General features: G+C 41.3%; 1 protein-coding gene across 23 annotated transcripts in view; it reads left to right on the top strand.

Annotated features, from left to right (window-relative positions):
* Positions 1–26,602, top strand: part of ZNF521 (zinc finger protein 521) — a 283,782-nt gene that overhangs the window by 239,680 nt on the left and 17,500 nt on the right. For all 23 annotated transcript variants that reach the window (XM_083622862.1, XM_083622860.1, XM_083622861.1 and 20 more), the window contains 2 exons: positions 7,028–7,159; positions 11,541–11,656. In XM_083622862.1, the coding sequence (XP_083478988.1) occupies positions 7,028–7,159; positions 11,541–11,656 (248 nt within the window). The remainder of the gene's footprint in view (positions 1–7,027; positions 7,160–11,540; positions 11,657–26,602) is intronic.

Here is a 26,602-nt window from a genome sequence, read left to right as displayed (position 1 = left end):
CTTGAGAAATTGTAAATGACAGAAGGCCCATTACAATCAGGGAGGAATGATGAGCATATGCTGGAAGTCTTCAGGCAATGTTAATTTCTGTATTAAGTCTTTAAATGTGTGCTCTTTGCCTAGGTGAAACGGGTGGGGGTGGGAAATAAGTGTTGGTTTGATGCAGCTGTGAACACTTTGGAGAGCTAGAAAACTGCAGGCCATTTGATTCCCAAGTTAAAGAGAGGAAACCAGAGTTTGACCAACAGCTATTAAGAGGGCCTTATCCTATAGACGTATTCATCTGACTTAGACTTGGTGAACAGAAGAAAGACTATATAGACACCTTTCAGTATGAATTGCCACAACATGCTCCAACTACATTTTATCCATTGCCTGGTATTCCCATTGGTCTCACCCAGCGACTCTAGTGCAATGTCCCATCAGCACATAGTGGACAGGGAAGACAGCTTTGTTGCAGGGTGCGTGTAGCAGGTAGGTTACTATTCACGCTCTTCTTTAAAAAGCCAAGATATGCGGCTAGACACAGGGCCAGATCAAGTCCCGATAGCAGAAGCTTGTGCAAGGATTTCTGCTGGCCCAAGTGGGATTTCCCCTCCTCCCCTTTGCCCCATGCCCCCCAGTCGCTTCTGGGGTGTCAGGAGACACACACAGACCCCCGCCGCCCAACAGTACTCAAGGGAAAGAGAGGGGATATCATTCTATTTGGCAAGCTGAAATGCTTGCACTAATGAAATAATTGCCATAGCAGTATGTTGACTTCTTCTCAGTGCAATCCTTGGGAGGCAATAGAACATTAAAAACCAACAACAGTAAGTGGTTTGCAAAATTGTAGAACAGAAGGGGCGTGCCTCTACTACTATGATGCATGTCTCTGTGGTGTAGTGGTTAAGAGCGGTAGATTTGTAATCTGGGGAACCGGGTTTGCGTCTCCACTCCTCCACATGCAGCTGCTGGGTGACCTTGGGCCAGTCACACTTCTCTGAAGTCTCTCAGCCCCACTCACCTCACAGAGTGTTTGTTGTGGGGGAGGAAGGGAAAGGAGACTGTTAGCCGCTTTGAGACTCCTTTGGGTAGTGATAAAGTGGGATATCAAATCCAAACTCTTCTTAAGGCTGTAATTCTATACACTTACCTAGGTAAAGCCCATTAAACTCAAAGGTCCTTACTTCTGACTCTGATAGGTAGTTGCTGGATGAGCAATCTGGAGTTGGGATAGCACAGTAGCAGACTGCTCTGTTTTAGGATTAATATTGTATAAGAACGGTCTTATTTGGTTTAATTTAAACTATATTTTACATTTCCTTGCAGCTGATTTTTTTAAAAAATCTATGTTTGACTGTTCTTAATTGCATAAAAAAAATTAAAATTCAGTATATGCATGCGTGAGAAAGTTTTGTCCAATGTCGCTAATAATATTTCAGGAAATGTCCAGTAGGTGCTTCCTGATGTTCTAGCACCCACTTTACACATGAAAAGCAAGGCATGTATTAACAAGACATTTTTCCAGAACCAAAACATGGTACTTTGAGAGCGCACAAAATCTATCATCCATGCAGTGGCTCTCAACCTGTGGGTCCCCAGATGTTGTTGGACTACAACTCCCATCATCCCTGAGCTCTGGCCTTGCTAGCTAGGGGTGATGGGAGTTGCAGTTCAACATCATCTGGGGACCCACAGGTTGAGAAAGGCTGCTCCAAGGCATGGAACAAACGTAAGCAAAATAGAACAGAAGTCCAACTGTAAAACCTGCTTTATTTGTTATACAGCCTGCCTCTTCCATGCAACAGCCTCCACAGCGTGTTACACACACAAAGGTGCACCACGCAATTTAATGGGCAGCAGAGCTGTGGCTGTTGTCCTAACCCGAACAACATGTGGTTTCCCTCTGTTCATCTGTTAGATGTGGACATCTGAGAAATGGAAGCCTGGCCACATAGAGGTCTATGCACGTAAGCTTCCCCTGGAGCTGGAGCCATATGTGATCAGGGTTCCAGCTCTCGGGAAACACTACAATACACAGAGGTCTGCACCGCTATACTTTAGCGGAGCAACCATTCTCACAGAATAACTGGGCGCCATGAGTGGGGGAAGCCATGTGTCATCAAGGCCCATTGCCTTTTCCATGGTATGGACCCCTTTGTGTCATGAAGGGAGCTCATGACATTCTTGGGATCTTCACCATACTAGGTTTCCCCCTCTTTTGCTTTCATTGTGGCAGTAGCACATTGGACTGAAGATTAAGCCTGCTTACCTTAATATGTATCAGATCAGAGGCTCAGCAAATGGTCTGGGAGTACCAGAGTAATGCTCAGCAGGTGTAGATCCGATAGGTAATATGGACAGGAAGCAACTGGGCATTCTATGCTTTTAATTGTTGCTGTTATCAGTTATCTTTTTTGAATTGGAAAGCTACAGATCCAAAACTCATTTCTTTTCTATGAACCAGAAAGCTTAATTGTATTATAGTCCTCCTTCTTCCTCTTTCTCCCCCTCCCCTTCCAAAGAACCAGTTCATGTTTTTCCTCTCTGGGGAGACTTCCATCCATTCATCTCCAACTACAGCCCCACATGGATGTAGTTCTTGTGAATGGCTTCCTCGTGCAGCACTCTTTTCCATCATCACACATGAGAAAGGGGCTAAAAATAAGTCTTCTGGCAACAGTGCACATGAGGAACCCATAATTAGTGTCCTCATCTTAGATCTCTTCCTTGAGATGACTGCTCAGAAGTCACTTTCTTTCTGACTGGGGGAAAATGGTTGTGTGAATCAGCACTACAGCAGCTCCTGGGTACCTAATTTGCAAGCTGTATTTTTATCTTAATCCATGCAAGCAGTTGCCTAGAAATTCCATAGAATTGCTTATTCCTCACCTATAACTCTTAATAAAAAATAGGACCGTGCCAACCTATTAAATCCTTAATAGAATATTCTAATGGTTATTAAATCAATTGACTCTGAATCTCACTTTAATAAATGAGTCAGACAGTATTTTCCAATTACTGTCATCCACCACCTTTCTAAAGAGCAGATTATTGTGATTGAATTTTTTTAAGCTGTTCAGCACTTTTAAGATCCCCTCCCTAATACATTTGCTGAAAGAATGTAGCTTTGAAGTGGATATAGGAGAGAGGAAGAATGACCTCTTGAAGGGATGTTCTGGCACTCCACTTCACTTCATATTTATCCCAGGTGTAAACTGCCAGGGCAGCTTTTCACTGTCTGTTTGTTTAGTTGTGACTTTCAGTATTTTCTAAATTTTTAAGATTTTCTGTGGCTAGAGAGGGCGTGTGGGTGAGGGTGCAAAACAGCTTTCCTTCCAGTCATCATTCCACTTCTTCTAATCTTGTATTTACAAGGAGCAGCAGGAACTGAAATGTTATGGTGGAAGAACTGTAGAAGTGTATGCAGCTGACCTTTCCAAAGTCAGTTGTTTTAAAAAGGTGTCTGAAAACCAAGGTATTTTCAGAAGGTATTTTCAGAAGGGTTGCAGTCATCCTGGGCCAGATAGTCACTTGGTGTTTCCTCCACTGGGTCAGTCACAGTTCATTGCTGTTGCTGCCCATAGCACTTTTACTTTCCTAAAATGTAGTGCGGATCAAAGTGGAAAATGAGGGGAATACAGTGGTACCTCTGGATGTGAACGGGATCCGTTCCGGAGCCCCATTCGCATCCTGATGTAAACGCAACCTGCGCATGCGCTGGTCGCGATTCGCCGCTTCTGCGCATGTGTGTGACCTTATTTTGAGCGTCTGCGCGAGCGGCAAAACCCAGAAGTAACGCGTTCCGTTACTTCCAGGTCGCCGCGGAGCGCAACCCGAAAATGCTCAGCCCAAAGCATATTTAACCCGAGGTATGACTGTATGTGAGTTAACAGCTTTACAGAAATATTGCATATGGTCCAAGAAACTAGGTGCATTTTACTTTACTTACTGTAGATCACACATACCTCAGTTGGTAGGGTATGAGACCCTTAATCTCAGGGTAGTGGTGGTGGTGGTGGTTATTTGAACCTCACACTGGACAAAGTTTCTTGCATTGCAGGGGATTGGGTAGATGACCCTTGTGGTCCCTTCCAACTCAACAGTTCTATGATTCTATACACAAAGAAAAAAGTAAACCTGCCTAAGCTAATTATTAAGGCAGTGTAAAGACAGATATCTTCACTAGTAGCATTCCCTCTAATTACAAAAGTGAAAACTTTTATTAGTCAACGAGTGGTGGGACCTCGATCATCCCCCATAGGAATATTTTGTGAAATACCCCTTGCTTTCTGTTGCTTTGTAGTGCCTGACATTGCTGATTTGCATTTGGCTAGCATTTCAGAGGTTGGCATTGCTTATCTTCACCTTGACGGATGAAAGATCCAGAGCTGAGCTCCTTTCTTTCCACTTGCTTTAAGTGTGCATATCAACACAAATATTCATGGGGAAAAATTCCCTCCTAAGATTACTCAGTGCATAATATGGCTATTATGGGGATTTCCACCTTCCTCTGAAGCAGCTGTTACTGACCACTGTCATAGGCCAGATACTAGATGCTTGGCCTAATCTTCTATTACACTATTAATGTCAGAATTTTAAGATATTAAAAATCAGGATTGATGTGAGGACTAGCCATTTACTCCGTCTTCTTAACAACATCTGCATTCAACCCTACTGTAATATATGTGATAAAATGTGGACTTGGTGAACACAAGTCTTACATTTTAGAAAAACATTGAATTTTATTTGGAAATAAAGTTTAAATTCAGGAAACAAAAAAAGGAAGGATATGTAATATAACAAGATAATTAAGGAAAGAAAGAAACTCACTGATTACACTTCTTAATATATCGCATTTCTGCCATGTATTAACCTGAATCAGTTTATGGATACATATATGCTTACCTAGTGGTCCATCTAACTGTCCTAGGTCATGAGCTGGAAGAAGAACGAGCTACTTTGGACTTCTTCCCTGGCTATGTAATGACATCAAAGTATCCGCTGTCATAAACATGGAGGAAGTGACAAATGCTTCCTCTCACATTGGTACAGTTGAGCTTTAGCAAGCCGTAAGCACATCTAGAATCTCAAAACTACACAGCTTAGAGCAAGAGTGGCCAAGACAGATGTTGTGGCCATTCACACCTGTCTCAGCCAGCATGGCCACTGGGCACCATGTTAACTGTACTTGGCCTAAAGGCTGTGCAATTGCTGGTGTTGTTTTTGACTGGCCTGAGCATTTGCCATGAGAACAGGGGTTGGTAACTAGTGGAAATGCTGTCATCTATCGCTAGTAGCATTGTTTCCCAACCACTGGGTCAGGCAGCACCTAGATCCCTTGCTAGAGTTCAGGAAGCCAGTGTAGTAGTTTATTAATTGTGCATGCGTACATTAAGATTAAATTAGAGTTCAAGTAACTGTGAACCAATGCAACAGAAATATAAATCAATTTACTTTTCCCTGTTTCAGATGGATAACAGTTTGGTAGAATAGCCAACCGATGGCCATTTAGACTGCAAGTTATATATTATCTGTTAATTTGGTAGTTATCCTCTTCAGTTTTCATTCATTTCTATATTAGTCATAGGTACCAGTCATATTAAGCAAACTATGCTTAGGAAGATGTGCTTTAAAAAAAAATCCTTTCCCTCTAATCTTGCTTGAATGTTGTACCAGGAACAATCGTGTGTGTGTGTGTGTGTGTGTGTGTGTGTGTGTGTGTGTGTGTTTATTAATCGGATAGTGATTTTACCTGCAAGATCAAACTATTTGTATAACACACTAGTGACATACAGAAGGACCTTTCCTGAGATCTGCTGAGGGAATTGAACCCTGTACAACAGAGCTGGAAGTTGCATCTTACCTAGCAACTGTTTCTAAGTAGGACAACCTATCACTGTTCCCATGGCGGAATGAAAGGAGCTTGCAACACTGTTGGGAAGAAAGACTAATGGTAGGCCTAAGATGGAAGGGAGGGGGGAGAGCACCAAGGGCCTGCAGCTCAGAGCAGGGAAGGTTTTAGGATCAATTTGGTGGTGCTAGGATTGCCTGTAGCTGAACAAATAAAAGACCATTGAGGCTAGTAGGATAGTTATTAATAATAAAGTGTATCGTGGGTGAGCGGGGGGGGGGGGGGGAGAGACTAGTTCAAGCATTAAAGATACTGGGTAATTAGTTGTCATAGGAAAAGATTTCAGATGCCATACAAATTTAGAGACAACTCCCCCACCCTCTTGATGTGATACCAAAAATTAACATAACAGCTTACAGAATTGAAATAAAAATAAAAATCCTGAATTTTCTTATCCACCCGCCCTCAATCATCAGTACATGCAAGTTCTTTGCTGCTAAAGACCAACCCAAGTAGCAAGGATTTGCACAGCATTTTTGGTTGTCATATAGAGGAAAGGCTAGAGTGGAAGGATACATATGAAAGTTCAAGATAGAAAGGGAAGACTAGGATGGGGATTTTTTGTGAGTACACTTGCTGGCTGCTCTATTGAGAATTTGCATATTACAGTACATAATAGTATACTCTGCAGTCAATCTGTTTAACTAAAAGGTGTTTGACTCCTCTCTCTCTCTCTCTCTCTCTCTCTCTCTCCTCCCCCCATTACTTGGAAAAGCCAGTGCTAATTTTTGGGGTGCACATTAACTGATATGGGTTAATAGCAACAAGGGGCCTGACAGTATATCTGCCCAGCCTTATTTTGGCATAGCCAATGGGATAGAATGATGCCATATCTAGTCAAGGCCATTGAGTTGTACCTATCGTATTTAACTGACTTAAAATCTGGTGTACCAGCATTTATGTTAGCAGGTATCAAGTGCTATTGCATGTGTGCACCATACTTCTAATTAGTGAATAAATATTTGGGGAGGTGTAGTGGTTGCTGATTGGAACAAGATGAAAAGCTGCTTAGTACATGAAGTATATCATTCATGATCCTGCATAAATTCTAATCCTGGAATTCTTTAGCAAGAGATTGGGTTTCAAGCATCGCAAGTGACAATAAACTTTTCTCATATTTTTTCCCACTAGATGAAGGACTAAACCACGAGTGCAAGCTCTGCAACCAGACATTTGATTCTCCTGCCAAACTACAGTGCCATCTGATAGAACACAGCTTTGAAGGAATGGGAGGGACCTTCAAATGTCCAGTCTGCTTTACAGGTGAGTATTCAGGAGCTGTTCATTTTATTCATGCACATTCTCAAATAATGCCATTCATGCCAGACATTGACTTCAGGTCAGCTTGCATGCAAGTATTAGATTTGTGCTCGTTAGTGGTATTGATTAGGAATTATTTTAAAAGTCAAGTATGCAGAAAGATTGGACCTCCATCTACCTGAATTGCTTTTACAAGCACACCTCTCACACAATACGTTTTTATCGTATCAATAGGGTGGGTTCCAGAGACCCCATGTGCTGAGCAGAAAGTTCCAATTTCTGCCTGTTTCCTCCCCTCTACTGTATCTCATCTTCCACATGCCACACTGCTCTAACCATAAAGTGAGATGAATCCCCATTGTATCCCGCTACATTCCTATCTGATGTACATACATTCTTAAAGGAAGATCACATGTCTGTGGGGCTGTTGGAATAATTGTTTTCAGCAGAGCATTCTCAGGTTATGCTCCATTTAAGCTGATTGGCCTCTGTATCTTCCTGTCTGCATGTAGAACCAGGCACACGTTGACCCAAGAAGCCACTGTTAATTGCTGACATTTGAGGTGGTAGGGGATCTTCTACATATACACGGACTTAGATCAGATTCACCATGTTTATCCCTCAAGTATTCAGCACAGCGCACCAAACTACACATTGTGTATAATATTTTGGGTATAAACGTGCAAATCTGATCTAAGTCTGGGTGGTACAGTGTTCAATAGCTGCTAAAAGCTTTTTTGTTGAAGCAAGCCTACCCAAACATGTAACATCTTAACGCCTTTTTAAAGAATTTTCTATAAGCAAAAAAACAATAAGAATGAGAAGCTACAACGTCTCCATAGTCATAGATGTGTGTGTTTTTTTTAAAAAACTTGCTTTTTATCTATATTTTTATAATTTTATTATATCCCCTATTAATTGCTGCTTTAATTGCTATTTTAATGAATTTTTTTACATTTTATGTAAACCTCTTAGCGTTTTCTTTCAATAAGCAGTATTTACGTTTTGCCAATAAACAGATAAATAAAGCTCCCCATTGGCACCAATGTGAACTTTTTTTACTGCTGCAGGGGGGAAGTTTCCTGGGGAAGGAGGTGTGGCTGTGAAGGAGATGATTAAACCTTCCTTCCATGTGTGCTGACACCTCATCCAGATTGCCCCTCCCAGTTCTGAATTTAAACACACACACAGACACACACACACACACACACACACACACACGAGTTTACAGCTATGTACGAAACATATCATGTTGCTTCATCCACAGTTACTTGCAGCACAACACCTCTATTGAACACTCTATATAGATCTGTCTCTGACGTTTTGTTTATGAAAACTGCCTTCACATAACGTCAGCTACCGTCAGTGATGCTTCTGCTGTGACTAAATGATGTGCTTGACATTGCGCACTCCCTCAAATAAGGTTACCAGATTTTTTTTCAAAGAATCCAGGGACACCTTTAAAAAAAAGCAGTAATATCTTCTCTTCTGTGGTCTCATCTGTCACACGGCCTTCCTCTGCGCCCCAGCCTGCTCTCTTGGAGCGCTAGCCGCCGTGGAGTAGGCTCGGGTCACGCCTGGGCTTGGCCACATGTCCTTGCCCTCCCAGTGCTAAGCAGCGGCAAGGTTGGGGCTCCCCTCTTTTTTCCTCCTTCCTCTTTCTCTCTCTTCCTTCTCCTTCTCTTCTCCTCCTTCTCCCTGCATCGCCTCCAGGGGTTTTCTGGCCCCAGAGCACCACTGGGCAGTCGGCTGGGTGGCCGGGGGCTCTCGATCCTGGCTTGATTCGGGTTGCGCGGCGGGGGGGGGGGGGGCTGTCAGTGTTTTCTCCAGTTGACACGCCGGGCGTCCCCGGTTCCCTCTCGGTAGTGGTGGCGGCAGCAGCAGTCTCAGCAGCCTGGAGCCAGCCTGGTAGCGCAGTTGGCTCTGGCTGGCTTCAGGAGCTTCTCGCTGCCATGACGCCCGCCATATTGCCTCGCCAGAAGTCCCCATATGATGTGTCTTGTGCCGTTGAACCAATCACACAACATTCATTCCCTATTAATAAATTACAACACTTAAAATATAAATCCACGGACATTAAATGAAATCCGGGGACGGATTTTGTCCAGGGACAGATTTGTAAATCCGGGGACTGTCCCCGGGAAACAGGGACATCTGGTAACCATACCCTCAAAGAAACTATCAAGTGCATTTTCCTTACTCTCTGTACTCTTCCACTCTCCCCTTATCCCCACGGTAAATCAGCTTTGCACTGCCACCTCCTCAAGCCCCCTTCCCATGTTACTGCTTCCCCACATCCAGAGGTAATTGATGCTCCAGGAATCATGACTTGGAACCATGCCTTCCTTTCCATTGTTGTGAGAAACCTCAGGCATTTGCTGTTTATAGACCTATCTATTGCCAATAAGACAAGCTCCCCTACCACCTTGGTAGGGGTACGAAACACACTGACATACTGGAAGAAGCATAAACCTGCAACTGTCGCTGAAAATTAAACCATAAAGACTGCATACAGACCTTTTATGTTTGACAGCAAGAATGCTCCTTAAAATTATACCCTGAATCATAGTGAATAAATGCAGGATTTCTTTTTTCTAAAAGAGGAAAATCAGCAGTTTGCACAGCTCTCTATCAACGGGAAGCAATTTGGGGTTTTTGTTCTCCACTGATGCACTTTGATAAGAAAACATGACCCTTAGTACTTTCGTATTAGTCCTTCTTGTTTGGCAGCTTCATTCCCAATAAAATGCAGGCATCCACTACGAGAGCCAAATTAAAGTAAGATTTCTCTTCTGTTGGTTGAAGTTGCTGCTACTGATTATTACCTTCCCATATTCAAGTTAGACATGTTTTCCTGCATTATAACAATTTAGTTAATTTTAACTACACAGCTTGCAGTAATGATGTCTGAGGCTGTAGATAGTTTTGCTTTCAACCGTATGCCTGTCAGGCATCTGGGTTCAATAATTCCTTCAAGCATTTCTTTTGCATTTTAGTTTTTGCATTAATTGTACAGGATTTTGCTCTGTGTGTGTGTGTAAGCGTTTTCCCCCTTTATTCCCTTAATACAGCTTGTGATTCAAAGAGTTAAGTTTAGGATGGATTTTTAAAAAACAACAGCGTACAAAAAAGCGTATGAAAAGCAACCCTACTTGTGGTTCTCACCATAAATAAGTTCCCTGATTAAAATAATAATAATAATAACCCTTTAATATTTCAGCCAGTGGCCCTGTAAAATGTATAAAAAAACCCATTTTCCATTTTTGCTGATGGGGTAAATAGACACAGCACATTAATCATAAACAATGATGTTTTATGAGTAATATGCTATTAAATTATTTTAGTGTGTAGAATATTAACAAAACCAAAAATCACCAATACAAGTTTTATATGGAAAATGGAATACAATCCTTTTTAAGGTAATGAGAAATGTGATTAAAATGTATGACTCACAAGAACGCTATTCTAATTCTTTTCTCTTTTCTTTTTTTGGCATTCAATTAGAATTATTTTAATGATTAGGAATGGAGTCAAAGTTAAATGCCAACGTCTTTAATAAATCCTTTCCCTGCCTATACAGATTAATATTGTAGATGCAAACTTTTTTTAGGTCACAGTGCACCAGGCATCCATCAGAAGTCAGTGCTGCCAACCCAAACACTGCCTCTGGCATATACAATTTAATTATTAATAGTATGTCTCCTAGGTAAACTGTTACACAGTCTTAGGGCCTTGTTTTGTAGTCATTAAAATTGAACATGTTTATATTATTGAAACCCTTGCATTCAGTGTGTACTCAGAGTTGATCTTAAAGTATCCAAAGAGAATTTACCTGCAGTTGTGTTTTACGTTTATAGACATTGCCCCAAAGTAGCTGTGGGATATAATTTTAACATTAACACATTTAAATACAGAAATAGTTTGCTAGATTTAAGTTTTGGGCAAATGCATAAATAAATAAAAATAGCGGGTGTGTTTTTGTGCTTTTGTATCTGTCGCTTCCATATTTCACAGTAGCAAGAATTTGTTTATTTTCAAATGTTGCTTTTGATGTTCAGCACATTGTGGTGCAATCTGAAATTATTGTGGCGAGGGAAAAGGTACATTTCTGAGTGTTTGAGATTGAAACAGTATTTGATTATGTTTTTACCAGACATATAAGCACAGTTCTTTTACAAAGAAAAGAAAATTAGGACTTGGATGTAGAGCTGAGCAATCGTGGCTGGTGCCTATTATAGCAACAGTATAATCAGAAATTACAGGGTTCTTGGATAATTGTACCCTTTGCAATTGCTGTGAGTTAATGAGGAAATGTTCACAAAAAAGTCTTTCCATGTATAAAACGATATAACAAAAAGTTCACTTTTTCTTTTTAATGTTTCAGTGTTTGTTCAAGCCAACAAGTTGCAGCAACATATTTTTTCAGCCCATGGACAAGAAGACAAGATCTATGACTGCACACAGTGCCCACAGAAGTTCTTCTTCCAAACAGAACTGCAGGTACTCAGCTTATTGAAGGGGTTTCAGTAGAGATGGTTGTAGCATGTATTCTTCACCAAAGGTGTTCACGTGGTGGATCCATAGGACTGGTTTCTGTGAAGTGCAATGATGCTTCATCAGAACTGAGCTTAGGGATGGTCAGTAGACAGACATATTTGCAGTTAGCCCATGTGTAAGACTGTCCAAGCTGCATCTTAAGAACTGCTAGGGATGCTACGTGAGAACACATTTCTGTGCTGCAGACTTGAAGGAGGATGATAGGTCTTGTAGATTCATCCTTTGCCCAGATTACAAGGTAAGACTGTGGTAGAACTGCAGAGTTCGTAGCATCACAAAGAAAGAAACAAGTGCACAGAAGTATAATTTTACTTACACCTTCCGCTCTGGAGGAAGTGATAACTGAACTTGAGTCGTAGTTGGAGTTGCCAACAGTCTTGATTCTGACCATGGAAGGATCTGAGGGAAGCGCTGTCCATTTCAAGTGCTTTGAATTTGTATGGTACAACTGGCCCGACATGCTAACCCTTCAGCTGCAACCCCCCCCCCCCAATACAGCTTCTGGGTTCTCTGCTGAGACACAGTTGGAGACTGTGAAAAGGCAGCTGTAACTTGGGAGTACAGGGATATTCCTGTGTGAGAATTGAAAGCTTTATTAAAGGGTTCATGTATAAAACTGGCAAGTTGCAGCTTGTGGAAGAGGCCTATACCTTTAAAAGCCTCCAGTCAAGGCCCAGGGCTTGTGCTGCACCTCTCCTGTCCTGCACTCTGTCACAGCTGAAGGAGATGATGACCAGCTGGAGCAAAAGAAAATAATCTTCTTTGAGGGCCTGCATCTATTCACAAATACCATCCACATACATCAGTCTTCTCAACAAACCCCCCTTTTCCTTTGTCCCTGCTCGTCAGTTGTACAGAAGAGGTGCACCACACATACCATGACAGTAGAACAAAAGTGTGTTTGTGTAAGTGCAAACCCTTTCTCTAATTGCAACTTTGCACTTCCACCTACAGATCCCCATTAGGGTCATTTCACGCATTACAAGGCAGCAAACCTGGATTCACATTGCCATTGAGTATTTACTTAACAGGCTGCTGTGACCAATCTGTGCTCCCTGATTAGTGTGACAGTAAGATGTATTTGATTACAAATACACATTTACTGCATCCACATATTACATTTTTAAGTGTAAACTTAACACATTTTAGACGTATTTTATAAGATGTAATGTGTGAAGATGCGGTGTTTATTGATGTCTCTTTCAGGCTCCTGAAATAAGTCAGGTCAAAATTAAACTGTTCTTGGGTGATTGGTAGAACGAAGAGGTAGGAATCATATTACTATGCAAATAGCAAATGTACAAAAGGTATTAAAAATCAATTGTTTTAATTATTATACTACATAGTCTCTCTCCCCCCCCCCCCCGCCCTGATAGATTGAATATTCCATGCAGAAATCTCCATGTCAGGGCTTAATCTCATCTGGCAGTCCTCCTCTTGAACTTAGAAGAAAGCTTTGTCTTTTGTTAAAAGTAGAATTCTTGAGTCCCTAGTGTTCATTTGTAAACCCATATTTTGCTTTCATTGGGACACATTAGTTCTCTAGAGAGAAACAGAAAAGCAAGTCTAGAGCTCTTACATGAAGTTAGAATTTATTTTAAAAGGTCTCTCAGTTGCTCGCAGATAGCAGCTATAGATTTGCCAAGAATGGTTTTTGTTACACCTGCTGAAAATTAAAATTCTGAACCATTTCCCATTTTACAAAAGTATCCACATGTAATGATGCTTTTTTTCTTCTTAATGAGATGTTCTTAAAGGTTGTAACTTATGCATTCCTGTGTACCTTCTCCACCTGCTAAAGGACTTGTGAATCTAGACACCTCAAATACAGAGCCTATGTTTTTTTTAACATATAAAAAGAACAATAGTCTTAGTCTTCCACTAATAAAAGGCACGAAAGCTGATTTTGTCTGTGAATGTCCCTTCAGTCACTGAGAAGTTCATCCTTGTCTGTGATGAGTGAAGCTGGAGCTTTCTCAAAGTTGACTTTTAGGAGATCGTCTGGAGTAGATACAATAGAAATAATGGTTTTTCAAAATGGATTGCCACTGCAGCCTGGGGTTTGGTGTGTGAACGTCGTGAGAAGTTTTCCATGAGATTATTATCTAATTATTCTGAATCATTTACAATTGGATTTTGGTGCAACATATGCAGTATTTTTCAACATTAGCTAATGTTAAACATTAGCTAACAAACGGAAGGAAAACGTCACAACTTTACAAATAAGGGAAGGACGGGAGAATCATTGTGACATGAAAAGAAAATACATTACAGGAGGCAATTCTGAAAGCTCTCAGTAAGTTTAGCTTTGATAGAAGAAGGGTGATTTGTTGGCAGTTTTCAGGTGAGGATAGAAGGAAAAGGAAGGACAGTAAGGCAAGTGGGAATTATAAACATGGGCAACGGTTTGGTAATGCACTTGCTTAGGAGGACTGTGTTAATTTCCTATCTTAAAGATTTTCAAGGAAAGGTCAGGTTGTCAACAATGTTACTGCCCTCCTGGAAGCCAAGAGGAGCATATTAAGAAATCCCTTATAACTGAAACAGCAATGTCTGAAAGGGTATTTCATCACACTCTGGGTGGTGTATCGCACCCTCCATGACAGCCCAAATTGATACAGAGATCCATCCAAGCAGATCTTTCACTAGATTATCAGCCTGCTAATTTCAAGAGCTGCAGCCAACCTGGGTCTCTTCTGGGTCAGCCAAAAGGTTACATGGTTGAAATGACGTTGCTTGCGCTTGATCAGCTCTAATGATACTATTACTCAAGCTATTGAGCTGCCACTCCTTAGGGGAGAAGTTGCTTGTGTTTAATTTCTAGACAGAGACTATGAGAGAGCTTCCAATAAAACCTCTAAGAAAGAGATTATGGTGGACATGGAGTCAACAGTACCATGCTTAATATTTCCTCTATGATGATTAATAAATAACAGAAAGGGGTGAAGCATTCTAAACTTTCAACTCAAGCGATCAATTTAAATTTTCAAGGATATCTTCACAAGGAAAAAGGCTAAGAATTTTTTTTAAAAAATGAAGCAAAGGATTAGATTTGACATTTCAAGATCCCCGGAGTCATTGGGAAGAGGGGGAGCAGCCACTGGTTTTCAGGCCCTGGAGGCCAGCTGTGATTATGCATCCAGTAAGGAATACCTTATCTGTTCTTCTCCTTTGAAAGGAAATCTACCTGAAATCCAATTAACATCACTCAGCTTTAGGCCAACATTTTCATATATTATAGCCTTAATTTTTCAGAGGTCTTGAGCATCAGCAGCTGCTATTTATAACAGAAAAAGAGGCAGAGTGTTATTCAGCGCTCCAGACATAAGCACCTGAATTTAGGAATTCTCATAATGCCATAACTTACATCAAAGTGCCCTAGCTCTCAAGAAAGCGCTGATTGCCACCACTTCCACTAACTAATGTGTGAACTCAGTGCTTAAATATGACAATTTCAGTCAGCTGTGGTAGGCAAACAGGCTTCTTCAATATTGTAGAGAATATTTCTAAGAACCAAGTGATATTCCCAAGTATATCATAGACTGGAGAGAGGTCTTCCTTTGTACCAGGGCTCAGACTTGGAACCTGCTTTCAGACCATGTTCTGAGTGTTTTTCCATCATCGCTAAGCAACCACAACCTGTTTTCTTCTCATGAGTTCCAGGCAAGGTTGAGGCCTAGCATATAACTTATTAGAATTTAAACAATACCTGGGGATCATCATATTCTGCCACAGCAAACTTCACAAATAAAAAGAAACACATCTTCCCAGGTATGTCAGCAGGATTCCAAATGTGACAACACGAGGGGAAAGAAAATAGTGCCTCATTCAATTAACTTTCTAGTCTCATTATATTAATGTTATTGTGGTGAAAACCTTTTATTTTGCAGAGTTTTAAAGATTGCGTTTGAAATTTGGAGTGGGGTTTTTCTTTAGTCTCTGTTTACATAGAGGTGAAATTACCAAGGACATCTGAAGAGTAATCATGATATTGTCCCTCAGGGATGCCTGAAAACATCTGTACATAAAAGAGGTCTCCAGTTTTCTTGGCAGTCCTTTTCCCCAAACAGTTAACGTAGTTGTACTTTGGTACAAGAGAGTTTGTTACAAAAATGTTTGGGGGGCGGGAACCTGAAAATGTATGAATGACATGACTAAAGGAACATGTTTTAAATTCCTTCCACTGTTCCATTTCTCCCCTGGGGATTAAAGGACTTTAGAGCCATATTAGTCTTTCATAAGGTAATTCTTTTCTGAAAAAGAAACTTCCTGATCTGGATTGTGTGAACCCAACCTTATTTGATTGGCCTATTCAAATATAATCACTCCCAGTGGGTAGGTGGTTCATTAGGGTGTGAATATTTATAGCCCCTTGTAAAATCAACTAGATCTGATGTGTCAGTCACATTGTACAATGAGGACGTAAAATGATTAAATAGCTTAGCTGTGTCTTATGCACTGGCTCCTTTTTTTCACAGGGATTCTTGTAATAGCATATAGAATGACTCCTTTTTCTTCAGAGCTCCAGTTGTTGAAAATGGTTCAATTGAGCATATTAGACTGAAAAAATCAGTTCAATATCCCATATTAAACTGAAACCATTAAAAAAAATGTTGCATTAGTTGCAATGTTCATAACTACTAACAATCTCTGCTCAGCTCCTCTTTGTGTGTTTCTTTGTTGTGCTTTGCCTTGTTGAACTGTTAGCCTATTTTTAAGGTATTTTTATGCTTGCTATGTTTTTTATTTTTAGGAGTTGCTTAGCTGAAGAGTGCTGATGCTTCTAAATTATACTTTGATTTGGTGGCATGACTGTTGCAGACCCAAGTTATCCAAGTATCCCTGTTTCCCAGGGACATCCCTGATTTAGAGAAGCTGTCCCGGTTTCTGATTTGATCCCGGAATGTCCTCCTTTTCCTTGGGATGTCCCTATTTTCATTGGAGAAATGTTGGAGGGCATGGGGTTATCTGACCCCTGAGCCGTTTCAAGGCAATCCTGTATAGGGAAGATTTTTTTAAATGTTTAATGTTTTATTATGTTTTTGTATATGTTGGAAGCTGCCCAGAGAGGCTGGGGCAACCCAGCAAGATGTGTGAGCTATAAATAGCAAAATTATTATGATTATGGAATGGGATGTCCCTATTTTCACCAGAGAAATGTTGGAGGGTATGCTGTTTTGCGTTGCCAGTAGTGGATTTATTTCATTGTTCAAATGAGATAGCGGAAAGTCTAGTGTGCCTAATGGGAGGGCTGGCCCTGTTGGTCTAAGTTTAAAAAATAAATTAGGTCAGTGAGTACAGTATTTCCTGCAGCAAATGTAAATACCAGTCATCAAGGTAATATTAATTTACTAAAGCAGTTGAAAGAAGCAGGATATGGTGGAGGAAGGGAATCCAATTTTCATATAGAAACAATTGCACTATCACTTGCACAAAATGCAAATAGGCATAACTAGGAAAATGTTATTTAGCTACAGCAATTTACGTGTACCCACTGTATGTAAGAAACATGTAACACCCATGTAACAGCCCAGTGATATTTTGAAGTTTTGAGAGTGATACTAGAGGCTCCACCTTTGGAAGAACGCCTGTAGAAATTCCAGGGGAAGTTGAGGAATTTCAGTAACTTTCTGTTGAACCTGCATGCATTCAAAAGACATAAGCAACTTAACTCCATCTTTCAAAACACAGAGGAAATCCCATCCAAATTAAAGGAGAGCCCAACAGCAAAAGCGGAACAAAGCCTGATCATGACATTCCTCAGAGAGCCCTCTGAACCCCTCCCTTGCCCCTGTCTCCTGCCCCACAGGAAACCAAAGATTGTTTGCTCAAAAGCATTGTCTTGGGAGCAGATACTCTGACATGGTTTGCTTATGCTTCAGGATTTGAATTGGGCCGGACTAATATCTGGGTTTGGTTCAGAATTCTGTGCAGCACACAAGACCAAAGACATTCCTGGGCCTTGCCTTGTATGCTCAGAGCCTTTCTACAGGGCCAGCAATGTCTTCAATCCAGACGTTTCCAGATTGCATACTAACTTAGAAAATAATTCAGACCACTCAGTACCAGCATTGGATTGGCTCTTCACTGTATAAACATAAACCTTTTCCTGTGAACGAGCATTCATATATTACAAATTAATTAACCCCTTAACAAATGTTAACCATGCTTTTGTTCACCACAGACTGATTAAGCTGATGAGCCGTTTTCACTCCACTCTTGAAAAAGCACTAAACAGATAGCATGGTGAAAAATACTCTAATTTGTTTAATCTAAGATGAAAGATCCTGATTGAAATGCTTCTGTAAGTATCTGCTGGAAGAGTCATCAATTCACCCTTTTTGTAATTCTTTAAAAACCCTTATAATATGAACAGAAGGGTGATTAAAGGAAACTAATCTTAATTGGATGATTTTGAAAATGTTGTTTGAGGGTGCAGTATTTATTCTGGACTAATTAATTTGGAACAAAAATCTTCTGAACACAGCCTTTAGACTTGGGAGTAGGCTAAATATGCATAGCAAAACAATATTAGCCGGGTAGAGTTAAGCTTTCCATTTGTATTTGTATATATCCTCCAACAGCTCAGTTATGTTTGACCACCATTAAGCTTCCTGCTAATGCAACCTATATTAGTAAGTAGTTTTCCTACGCTAAGCGTGAATCACCATCTCTTCATTCTACAGCTTTTTCCTCCCTTTCATTTCCCTGCTGTTAGAGACCAAGAACTGACCTTAGATTACCCTTCATCTGACTCATAGTTGACAACAGATGGCCATTTCTGGGACTGTCATCAGGGTGACTTTTGAAGCACCCATGATTACTGTATTAAAGAGCCTCATGACTAGTTCTCCCTCCCTTCTCCTCTCCCACCAGCCCTGGCTCCATTGTCCTCACCTAAGATTTCCCCATTCAGAAACTGCATGCTGAAACTTAATACCTCCCAAAGTACTGCTGCAAACCTCTAGATGATCCAAGCACGTGCTGGAAAGAAAGCCTTGCGTTCCACATATCAGAAGGGTCTGATGAAACAAAATTTCCTGTGTTTCAGAAGTGAAAAGTTAACACTGCAAATTGTCTCTTTTATATTTGAGTTTTCATTCCCAACGTTGGTTTTGCTCTAGTGACACTGTTTAAAGGGAGGGGTTTAATGGGTCTCAATAACTTTTTTCGCTTTGTCCTTCATGAGTTCTTAGGTGCCTTCCACACATGCCTAGGACTTGGAATGCTGGAAAGATAGCCAAAGCGATCACTATCAGGGAGAATGTAGACTTGACACCTCCTGCCACTCTCTGTTATCTCCAATAAGCTAAACAGAACCCCTTCAACAACATGTACATTTCAGCAAGCAGAAAATAATGTGTCACTCTGGAGCTTAAAAGCAATGGTAGTGCTGTGTCAGGCAGCAGCCCAACAAGATGTCTTTTTTTTATGGGGCAGAGGGCTGTGTCCTGGCAACATTGGAACTTGTTCACCATCTCTTGACTGGATTGTCAACAACAGAGGCAGACATTCAAAAGGTTTGTTTGGTGCTGGTTTGCATGTGTAAAAAAAGCTACAAGTCCCCAAGAATTGCATTTTTATGGGCACAGTGGCAGCAGCAGTGGTGCTGGCTAGAAGCTGTCAGTTGGATTTATGGTGCTGACTATGAACAGCACCAGTGTATCATTTAGACCCCAGCTCTGGTTCCTCTTTGGTTGCTCCATGAGGGAAGCAGGTTGAGGCAGAATCGATAGTCGTGCAGTCTACACACAACTGTTCTCTAGGCGTAATAAGTTCTCCATTTTTGCTCCCAGACTAAAGAACACCAAACCTGGGGAATAACATTCACTATTAACATCAGAAGCCAGTGCTGTGGTGGTGTTCCTGTTGTCCTATGGGAAAGCTAGCGCTCAATATCTTCAGCAGCTGTCAGAGGCCACTGAGGACACCGCTGCTGTAGCAGCAGCGCATCCTTCCTGGGTAACTCCAGCATCTATTTCTGATGCCTCTGCAGTTTGGTAGATACATGAGGTACACTGAGCCACTTGTCTAAGGCAGCAGCTTGAAAGGGGCATCGGAAGAAGCTCCCTGCTGCCCCCTCTGGAAGCCACCACCACGAGCCCTTCAGAAAATGGGCACCTTTTGCTAGTGACTGCCCTGCTGCTGGAGCTCCTGTTGCCAGCAACTACTGGCTGGATATTTTGACAAAGCCCTGTTATTTGGCTCATCTGCAGTGTCTATAGCAAGAACAGCCAACATGGTGCCCTCCAGGTGTTGTTGGACTACAACTCCCATCATCCCTTACCATTGGTTGTGCTGCCTGGGGCTGGTGGGAGTTGTAGTCCACAAGCATCTGGAAGGCTTCCCATTAGCTACTACTGGTCTACAGTAGGTAGAGGCCTCGGGTGCTGAAGGGTACAGCAGAGGCAGGCCCCATCTTGCTCAGATAGCAAAATGGCTTGCTCTGGACCAAAGGGGTGGCAATTCGTCAGTATAAGAGAATAGCTTGACCAAGCCACCCTATGACATTTATTTGGGCTCATCGCCTTTGAAAAACTGATTCAGTTTTTCTTTTCATTGTTTTGATCGGACTACAGTGGTACTTCAGGTTACAGACTCCGCTAACCCAGAAATAGTACCTCAGGTTAAGAACTTTGCTTCAGGATGAGAACAGAAATCACGCAGCAGCGGGAGGCCCTATTAGCTAAAGTGGTACCTCAGGTTAAGAACAGTTTCAGGTTAAGAACGGACCTTCAGAACGAATTAAGTTCTTAACCCAAGGTACCACTGTATTCTACAGTTTCTTATTCTTTATGTTAAGAGATTTCTTTGACTTCTTTCATTCTCTTTGTGTCCTTTCCCCGCCTTTTCATCTATGATATGAGTCAGAAGAAGCAGGATGTTCATTCTGTTGTGAAGTGCTCCCAGGGGCATTTTGACCTACTGCTGAAAGAGGTGCCTTGCTGTCCTGTCCTTACTGTGGAGATAGAGATTTCACCTCTTAGCCAGGAAAAACTGCAGTCGCCTGGACACCAGCAGATGAAATCATAGCAAGGTGCTTCCTGCAGTAAATGGCAGCATGATGTATCCATAAATCCCCATTCTGGAATTGCTGCTGTCATGACAAACTCCGCTTCTGCTTTCTGTCTGTAAAATGGGGATAATTATTAGTGACAGTTTTCCTATACCATCAAATATTTTGCCAAGGCAGCCTTCTTTGGGTATGCGTTTTATAAGGATTATGAAGCATCATTAGCAAACCAAGAGTAAACAGAAAACATGAGGCTTAGAATAGGAGAAGCATAAATCTGAATCTAATCACAATCAACCCTTAATCTAAACAGGGTGGGGGATGCTGTGATGCATTGTTTTATATGACTGTTTCAGACACAGAAAGGCTGCTGTGTATCTTGAAAGATCTATTGTTTGCTATTGACAGGGTATGCTAGAGCAAGATATTTTCCAGAGCCAAACCTGTATTTTAAGAGGAATTCACATTTGTATCCTTTATTGTGATATTTGGCGGCAAGTCTACAGCTAGTAATAGTCTCTGCCCTGGAGCTATGAAGGAGTAAGACTCCATTGTTGGAGAGAGAGTGGTGCTCTGTGTAAAAACCTGAGATGTGGTAGGCAAGATGAATCGCGCTTAAAAGCAGTGCTTGCGGTGCTGTCATTTAGAACAGGGAACACTGAAGCTTTAAACGAAAGTGAAAGGCAGGATAAACGCCCCCTTTAAAAGTGGTGGAATTCTTAAACTGCCTACAACAACAAATCTTTTCCATTGATGACTGCACTGAGGGCAATACAATTTGGCAGTGGATGGCTCTCTCTTGGGATGAGATGTACAGAATCTTTTTTTAAAAAAAATGTAAATACAATCATTTTGTAACAGCATGGCAAGTATTTCATGAAGGAGCATGTCCCAGAAATTCTATAAAGAAGTAGGCTTGGCGTGACTTTATTCTCAGAGCATTTTATTTGCTGCTTTAAGACTGATTAACGTGTAAAATAACTCAAACAAAGGACTCTGTGGCACAGCTGATTCCTGACCATTGCCTTTCCTCTCTTCTGCTAAATTCCATACTTACGGTGCAATCCTGTACAAGTCTACATAAAAGAAAGCCCCGTTGAGCTCAATGAGACTTACTTCCTGGTAAGAGGAGATAGAATAGCAGCCTTAATCATTTACATATGAGTTAAATTTAAGTCCTGGCTTTCTTCTTTAAAAGAATCAAACTTTAGTTTAGTATACATGGCAGAGTCTTGCTCGCCTTGCTGGTCAAGTTTCACGTGGTTTACATGGTTTAATGCCTTCCTGTCATTGTTGATCTGTGTTGGCTTTTAAAATAGTCCAACTCAGAGCTGAGGGTTGGGCACACTTTCTACAATGTGGCGTTGCTTAATAATCGTTCCACTTCAGTGAAGTCTCCATAGTGGCATGGTGCCCTGTCCATTGGCATAGTTTAGCATGACAATGGGATTCAGGACTGGTTTTGTGTTATATGTTTTTCTCTAACAGTGTCCACTGTCCCGTCAGTATAGAAGGGCAACAGGGCTAGCTATGTAAGGCTTGTCTTAGGATAGGGTTTCAGGTTTTATTTAGAATTTGTTTTGTGAGTTAGCTTTTGATCAACCCATGGCTTTTTACTCTTGATCGCTCTGCATATTTGAAAGTATTTTCCTAAGTAAGTTGCATTTACCTCTGGATCTTTTCTGGGCGGTGCATACAGGTAATTTATTTCTGCTACATGAAAAATTTAGGCCGGCTCTTCCATTAGGCAGAGTGAGACAGTTGCCCCAGGTAGCTGATTTTGAGTGTCATGAAAGGGGAGAAAATTATTAGCTGTTTAGTTAATTGTCACTGTATTTTCCCTCAAAGGAGGGACAGAAGTGTTTGTGGCGTTTTCTGCTTCAGAAGCCAAAACAATTTGCACTTTAGAGTTGTTGTTGTTGTTGTTGACTTTATATACCGCCGTATATCTGGAGGTCTCAGGACAGTTCACAGAGGGTACTTGGCAAGAGTGAGGGGGAGACACTGTTTGCTGCTCCACCCTCAGGAAGAAAAATATCTTGCACTGGCCCTGAGGGCACAAAATATCATCTTCACACGATACTTCAATGTACAGCTTCAAAAGGCAGCTCCTCCCACCCCCCGCTGCTTTCCTAGTTTTGTAATGTATTTATTCTACTAAACACATCAGCAAAACATAGGCTGCATATCAGTCTGAATGGTAGTTTCTCGCTCTGTCTGTGCGTGTCTTCCTGCAGATATATACCATACCATGTAGAGAAATGCTGTACCATTAAATATTAGCAGTGCATTTTGCTTTGCTTTGAGTTTGTCAAGGTGAAAGGTGATTGTGCAGGAAAATGGAACACTATATTTGCTGTGCGACAGGCAGTAAGAACTCGCTCCCATGCTCAGTTATAATTCATGACTGTACTGGTGGGAAGTCCTTATCCCTCTGTGGAGTTAATGCATCTCTACTGTAGCCTGCTGAGAGCACCCTGCATCCCCTCCCACCATCTGTGCATTCACTTGCGTGCCTTCGCCAGCTCTCTTTGCTGCGAGATCTCTTGGTGTTAAAACTGTCAAAGTACTTCTGCCTGGTAGAAGTGGCTTGATGGTGTGTATTAATGTTAAATTGTCGTCTAAATGGAAAAGAGCCAGAAGAGAGATTTATTATAGGCCCCGTTTTTGAAAACACTATACTGATGGGTGTCTGGCTCTTTTTAAAGGACTTTGGAGTCTCTAATTTGCTTTGCTTTCCTGATGGAATTTCTGTATGGGAAAAGTGATGAACTAAATGGCTTTTGTCAGTTTTCTGGATCTTCTGCTGATTTGTTGGCACACTGACCTTTTATTTCTTGAAGCATTTGCATCCCACATTTGCCTGAAATGTAGCAAACTGAACAGTATTTACCCACCCATTGCCTAATTTGTGCCTGCAACTATTTTTCGCTTCCCTCATGCTTATTTCCTCTCTGAACTGAGGCAGCCCTCTCAGAGTCAGAGAGTTAATTGCCTCCACGTTTCCCAAGGCATGGGAATCACATGACCAGAAAATATAAGCAAACAGTGTCGTTTCTAAAATAGACCCCATATGAAGATTTTTTATTGGGTGAAAGGGCTGTCTGAAGAGAACTGAGCTGTGACAAGAGCCTGGAGTACACAATAGGAGGGTCAGAATTGGACCACAGAGATTTAGGATGGCACTCTTATTACCATGACCCCTTGCTGCTGCCCTGGGTTCTATGACTGCAAATAAGATGGAAAAATATAGATATACAGATAGTAGCAATGCAACAATAATATATTTATGGATTTCACAGTGTGTGTCGATGCAGTTTGTTGTTAACACAACTTTAGAACATAAATCAAATCTAGACCTCAGTTGCCTGTGAATAACTTTAACAGATGTGATATCATAAGAGGCTCAGTGTGTTGTGAATTGCAAAAATGACCTTTTGTGTTTGTGCGAGTTTATAATCTTTCAGAGCTTTTTTTTCACTGAGGTTTAGTATCCACAAATGTCAGGTGAAATGTTCAACATTAGCAACTACCTAGGATTTCTCCCAGAACATTGGTAGGCTGTGTAACTATGATGAAGTTCTCTTTTCTCACCACTGGAAGTGTCTTTACATACTCTCTGCCTTGTTTTATAGCACAAAAGATAGAAAACCAAGAATTTGTTGCACAGGATCGAAATACCTTCCCTTAAGGAAGCTTTTCTGTTTTGGGAATGGTTCATTTTGCTAGCACTCAGACCACAAGACATTGATTTCCAACCCCCAGCTTCCTAGGACATTCGGAGCACTGTGTGTATAAATGGCCATGCAGGAATCTCAGCGTCCATTGGATAGTGTGTATGATGTCGCTGGTGATAAACCTCTCCAACATGGCCCATGCCATTTTTTTAACTCCTTGTTTTCCTCTGAGGAAGGGCTTTTCAAAATAAAATCATGTTAATGTTCTCAGGTGGGCAGCCCCCTGGGTCACTGGAGCACTCAGCCAGTACTAGGTGGGTGTTGCTTTTTTAAGAAGCAGCAAGCTTATCCACCTTCCCTTTTGCTATTCTGCCATTTCAGAACATGAGTAAAATTGATTAAACAAAGGGGAAGCTTTCAGGAGATCTTCCAGCTTGGTTACACAGAGAGAGAGTGAGAGTTCGGAAACTACAGCATGACTTCCCTTCTCCCATTCTATCTATTACATGGACACCGTATATCACACTGCAGGCATTGACTGGAGTTAGCGCAAGTATAGCTCTATATAAAAATCCTGGGCTTTTTTTATTATTATATTTAAAAGCACCATATGGTGAGTGAAGCATCATACAAAAGTTCCATGGGTTTTTTTAAAAAAATAATAATAAAGTAGGGCAAAAATGACTTGAGAAGCTCAGTGTCTAGGTTTTCTTAGGTGAAAGATCACTTTGAGATGACATGGCTGAGTAGTCAGGTTGAAATCCTTCTTGGTATTTTATTAATTTTGCACCAAGATAAATCCTGAAATTCTGACAAACTCCATGACAGGTGAAATTCCTTCTTGCAGAATCTGCTCAGCAAGAGGCTGCTCATTTCGTTCTGTTCTGAGGCAGGCAACAGGAGGGCAGCTTTATAATCAGCCCTCAAAGGACCCCCAGCCGCCCCAGAGTCTTGGGCTGATTGAATAACTCCTGGGCCTCTTCCCCTAGGCCTCCATCAGCAGGGGTCCTGTGGAAAGCAATCTCCTGCAGACTGGCACAGAAGTGAGCTTTAAACTACTATTTTCTGCTCTCCAGAGGAGCCTGGAGTACTAAAAGATAGATGGACTGCAGATATTTTATGAGAAACTGTCAGAAGAAGAGCAGGGTAAATGTTTTTTTTCCCATCCTTCTTTGAGTCATGTGCTACATCATTGTACAATTTCTCCCAGTCTTGTACATTTAAGGGAAGGAATTAATTGGTTGCCTACGCTAATTTCTTTTTCCTGTATTCCTCTTTTTATTTTTCACTCTTTATTTTTTTCCCTTTCTGTTTTATTTTTTTAAAAAAATATTCACTCAGAGGCCCTCTGCTTAACCACAGTTGCAGAAAATCAGTACCATTTGCACTGAAATATTTATAATGACAGAATGAAAAATTGGATTCATTTTCTGGCTTGTAGCCGAACAGTCGGCAACTTTGTGCGGTGTTGTTCAGCATCTCCCTCCCTTCGTTTCATTGGGCTTGTCTTCCAGCACATGCACACACAGAGAGGATGCTTCATAGGAATGCTTACAAAACACAGTCTCTCTCTCTCTCTCTCTCTCTCTCTCTCTCTCTCGCTCTCATCTCAGCAATGAGAAAACAAGTACTACATAACCTTTCAACCATTTATAATATGTATAGTTGGAGAGAGAGGGTGGAAGAAGGTAAAACAAGTAGGGGAGATTATGAAAGATGACAAGTAGTAATCTATTTTGTGTGGGGAAGCAGTGTACAGATGGAATTCCGAGGATTACTTCAATGTATTCATTGAGAGGCAGAGTGTGGATTTAACGCTAGACAGAACGCCTGGAACTTCCTCCTAATTCTTACTCTGTCACTGACTCCGAGGGCCAAACTACAAATTACAGGGGGGGAGGGGGCCACCCCACTCACTCTGTTTTAAGAAAGCTACAGGGGCCAAAATTGGGGGTGGGAGTGGGGGGGGAGAGAGGGAGAGAAGTGGTGTCCATTCAAGATTCTGTTTTATAGCCTCTGAAGAATGAATTAACCTGGGTCAAAATGCAACAAGACCATGACCTCTAACATAAACTCAGTGCACTGTTCTTAAATTTACTATCTGTGCACCAGAGTAGCTGGAAATGCACCAGGGTCCAGGTCTGAGCATCCAGGGTCAGTCCCAGATATTTTGCTACCTAGCTTCCCTCTGGAAATAAA

Source organism: Podarcis filfolensis, assembly GCF_964270895.1.
Source record: "Podarcis filfolensis genome assembly, chromosome: 7".
Taxonomy (NCBI): Eukaryota; Metazoa; Chordata; class Lepidosauria; order Squamata; family Lacertidae; genus Podarcis; species Podarcis filfolensis.
This window is presented reverse-complemented; position numbering and strand designations above follow the sequence as displayed.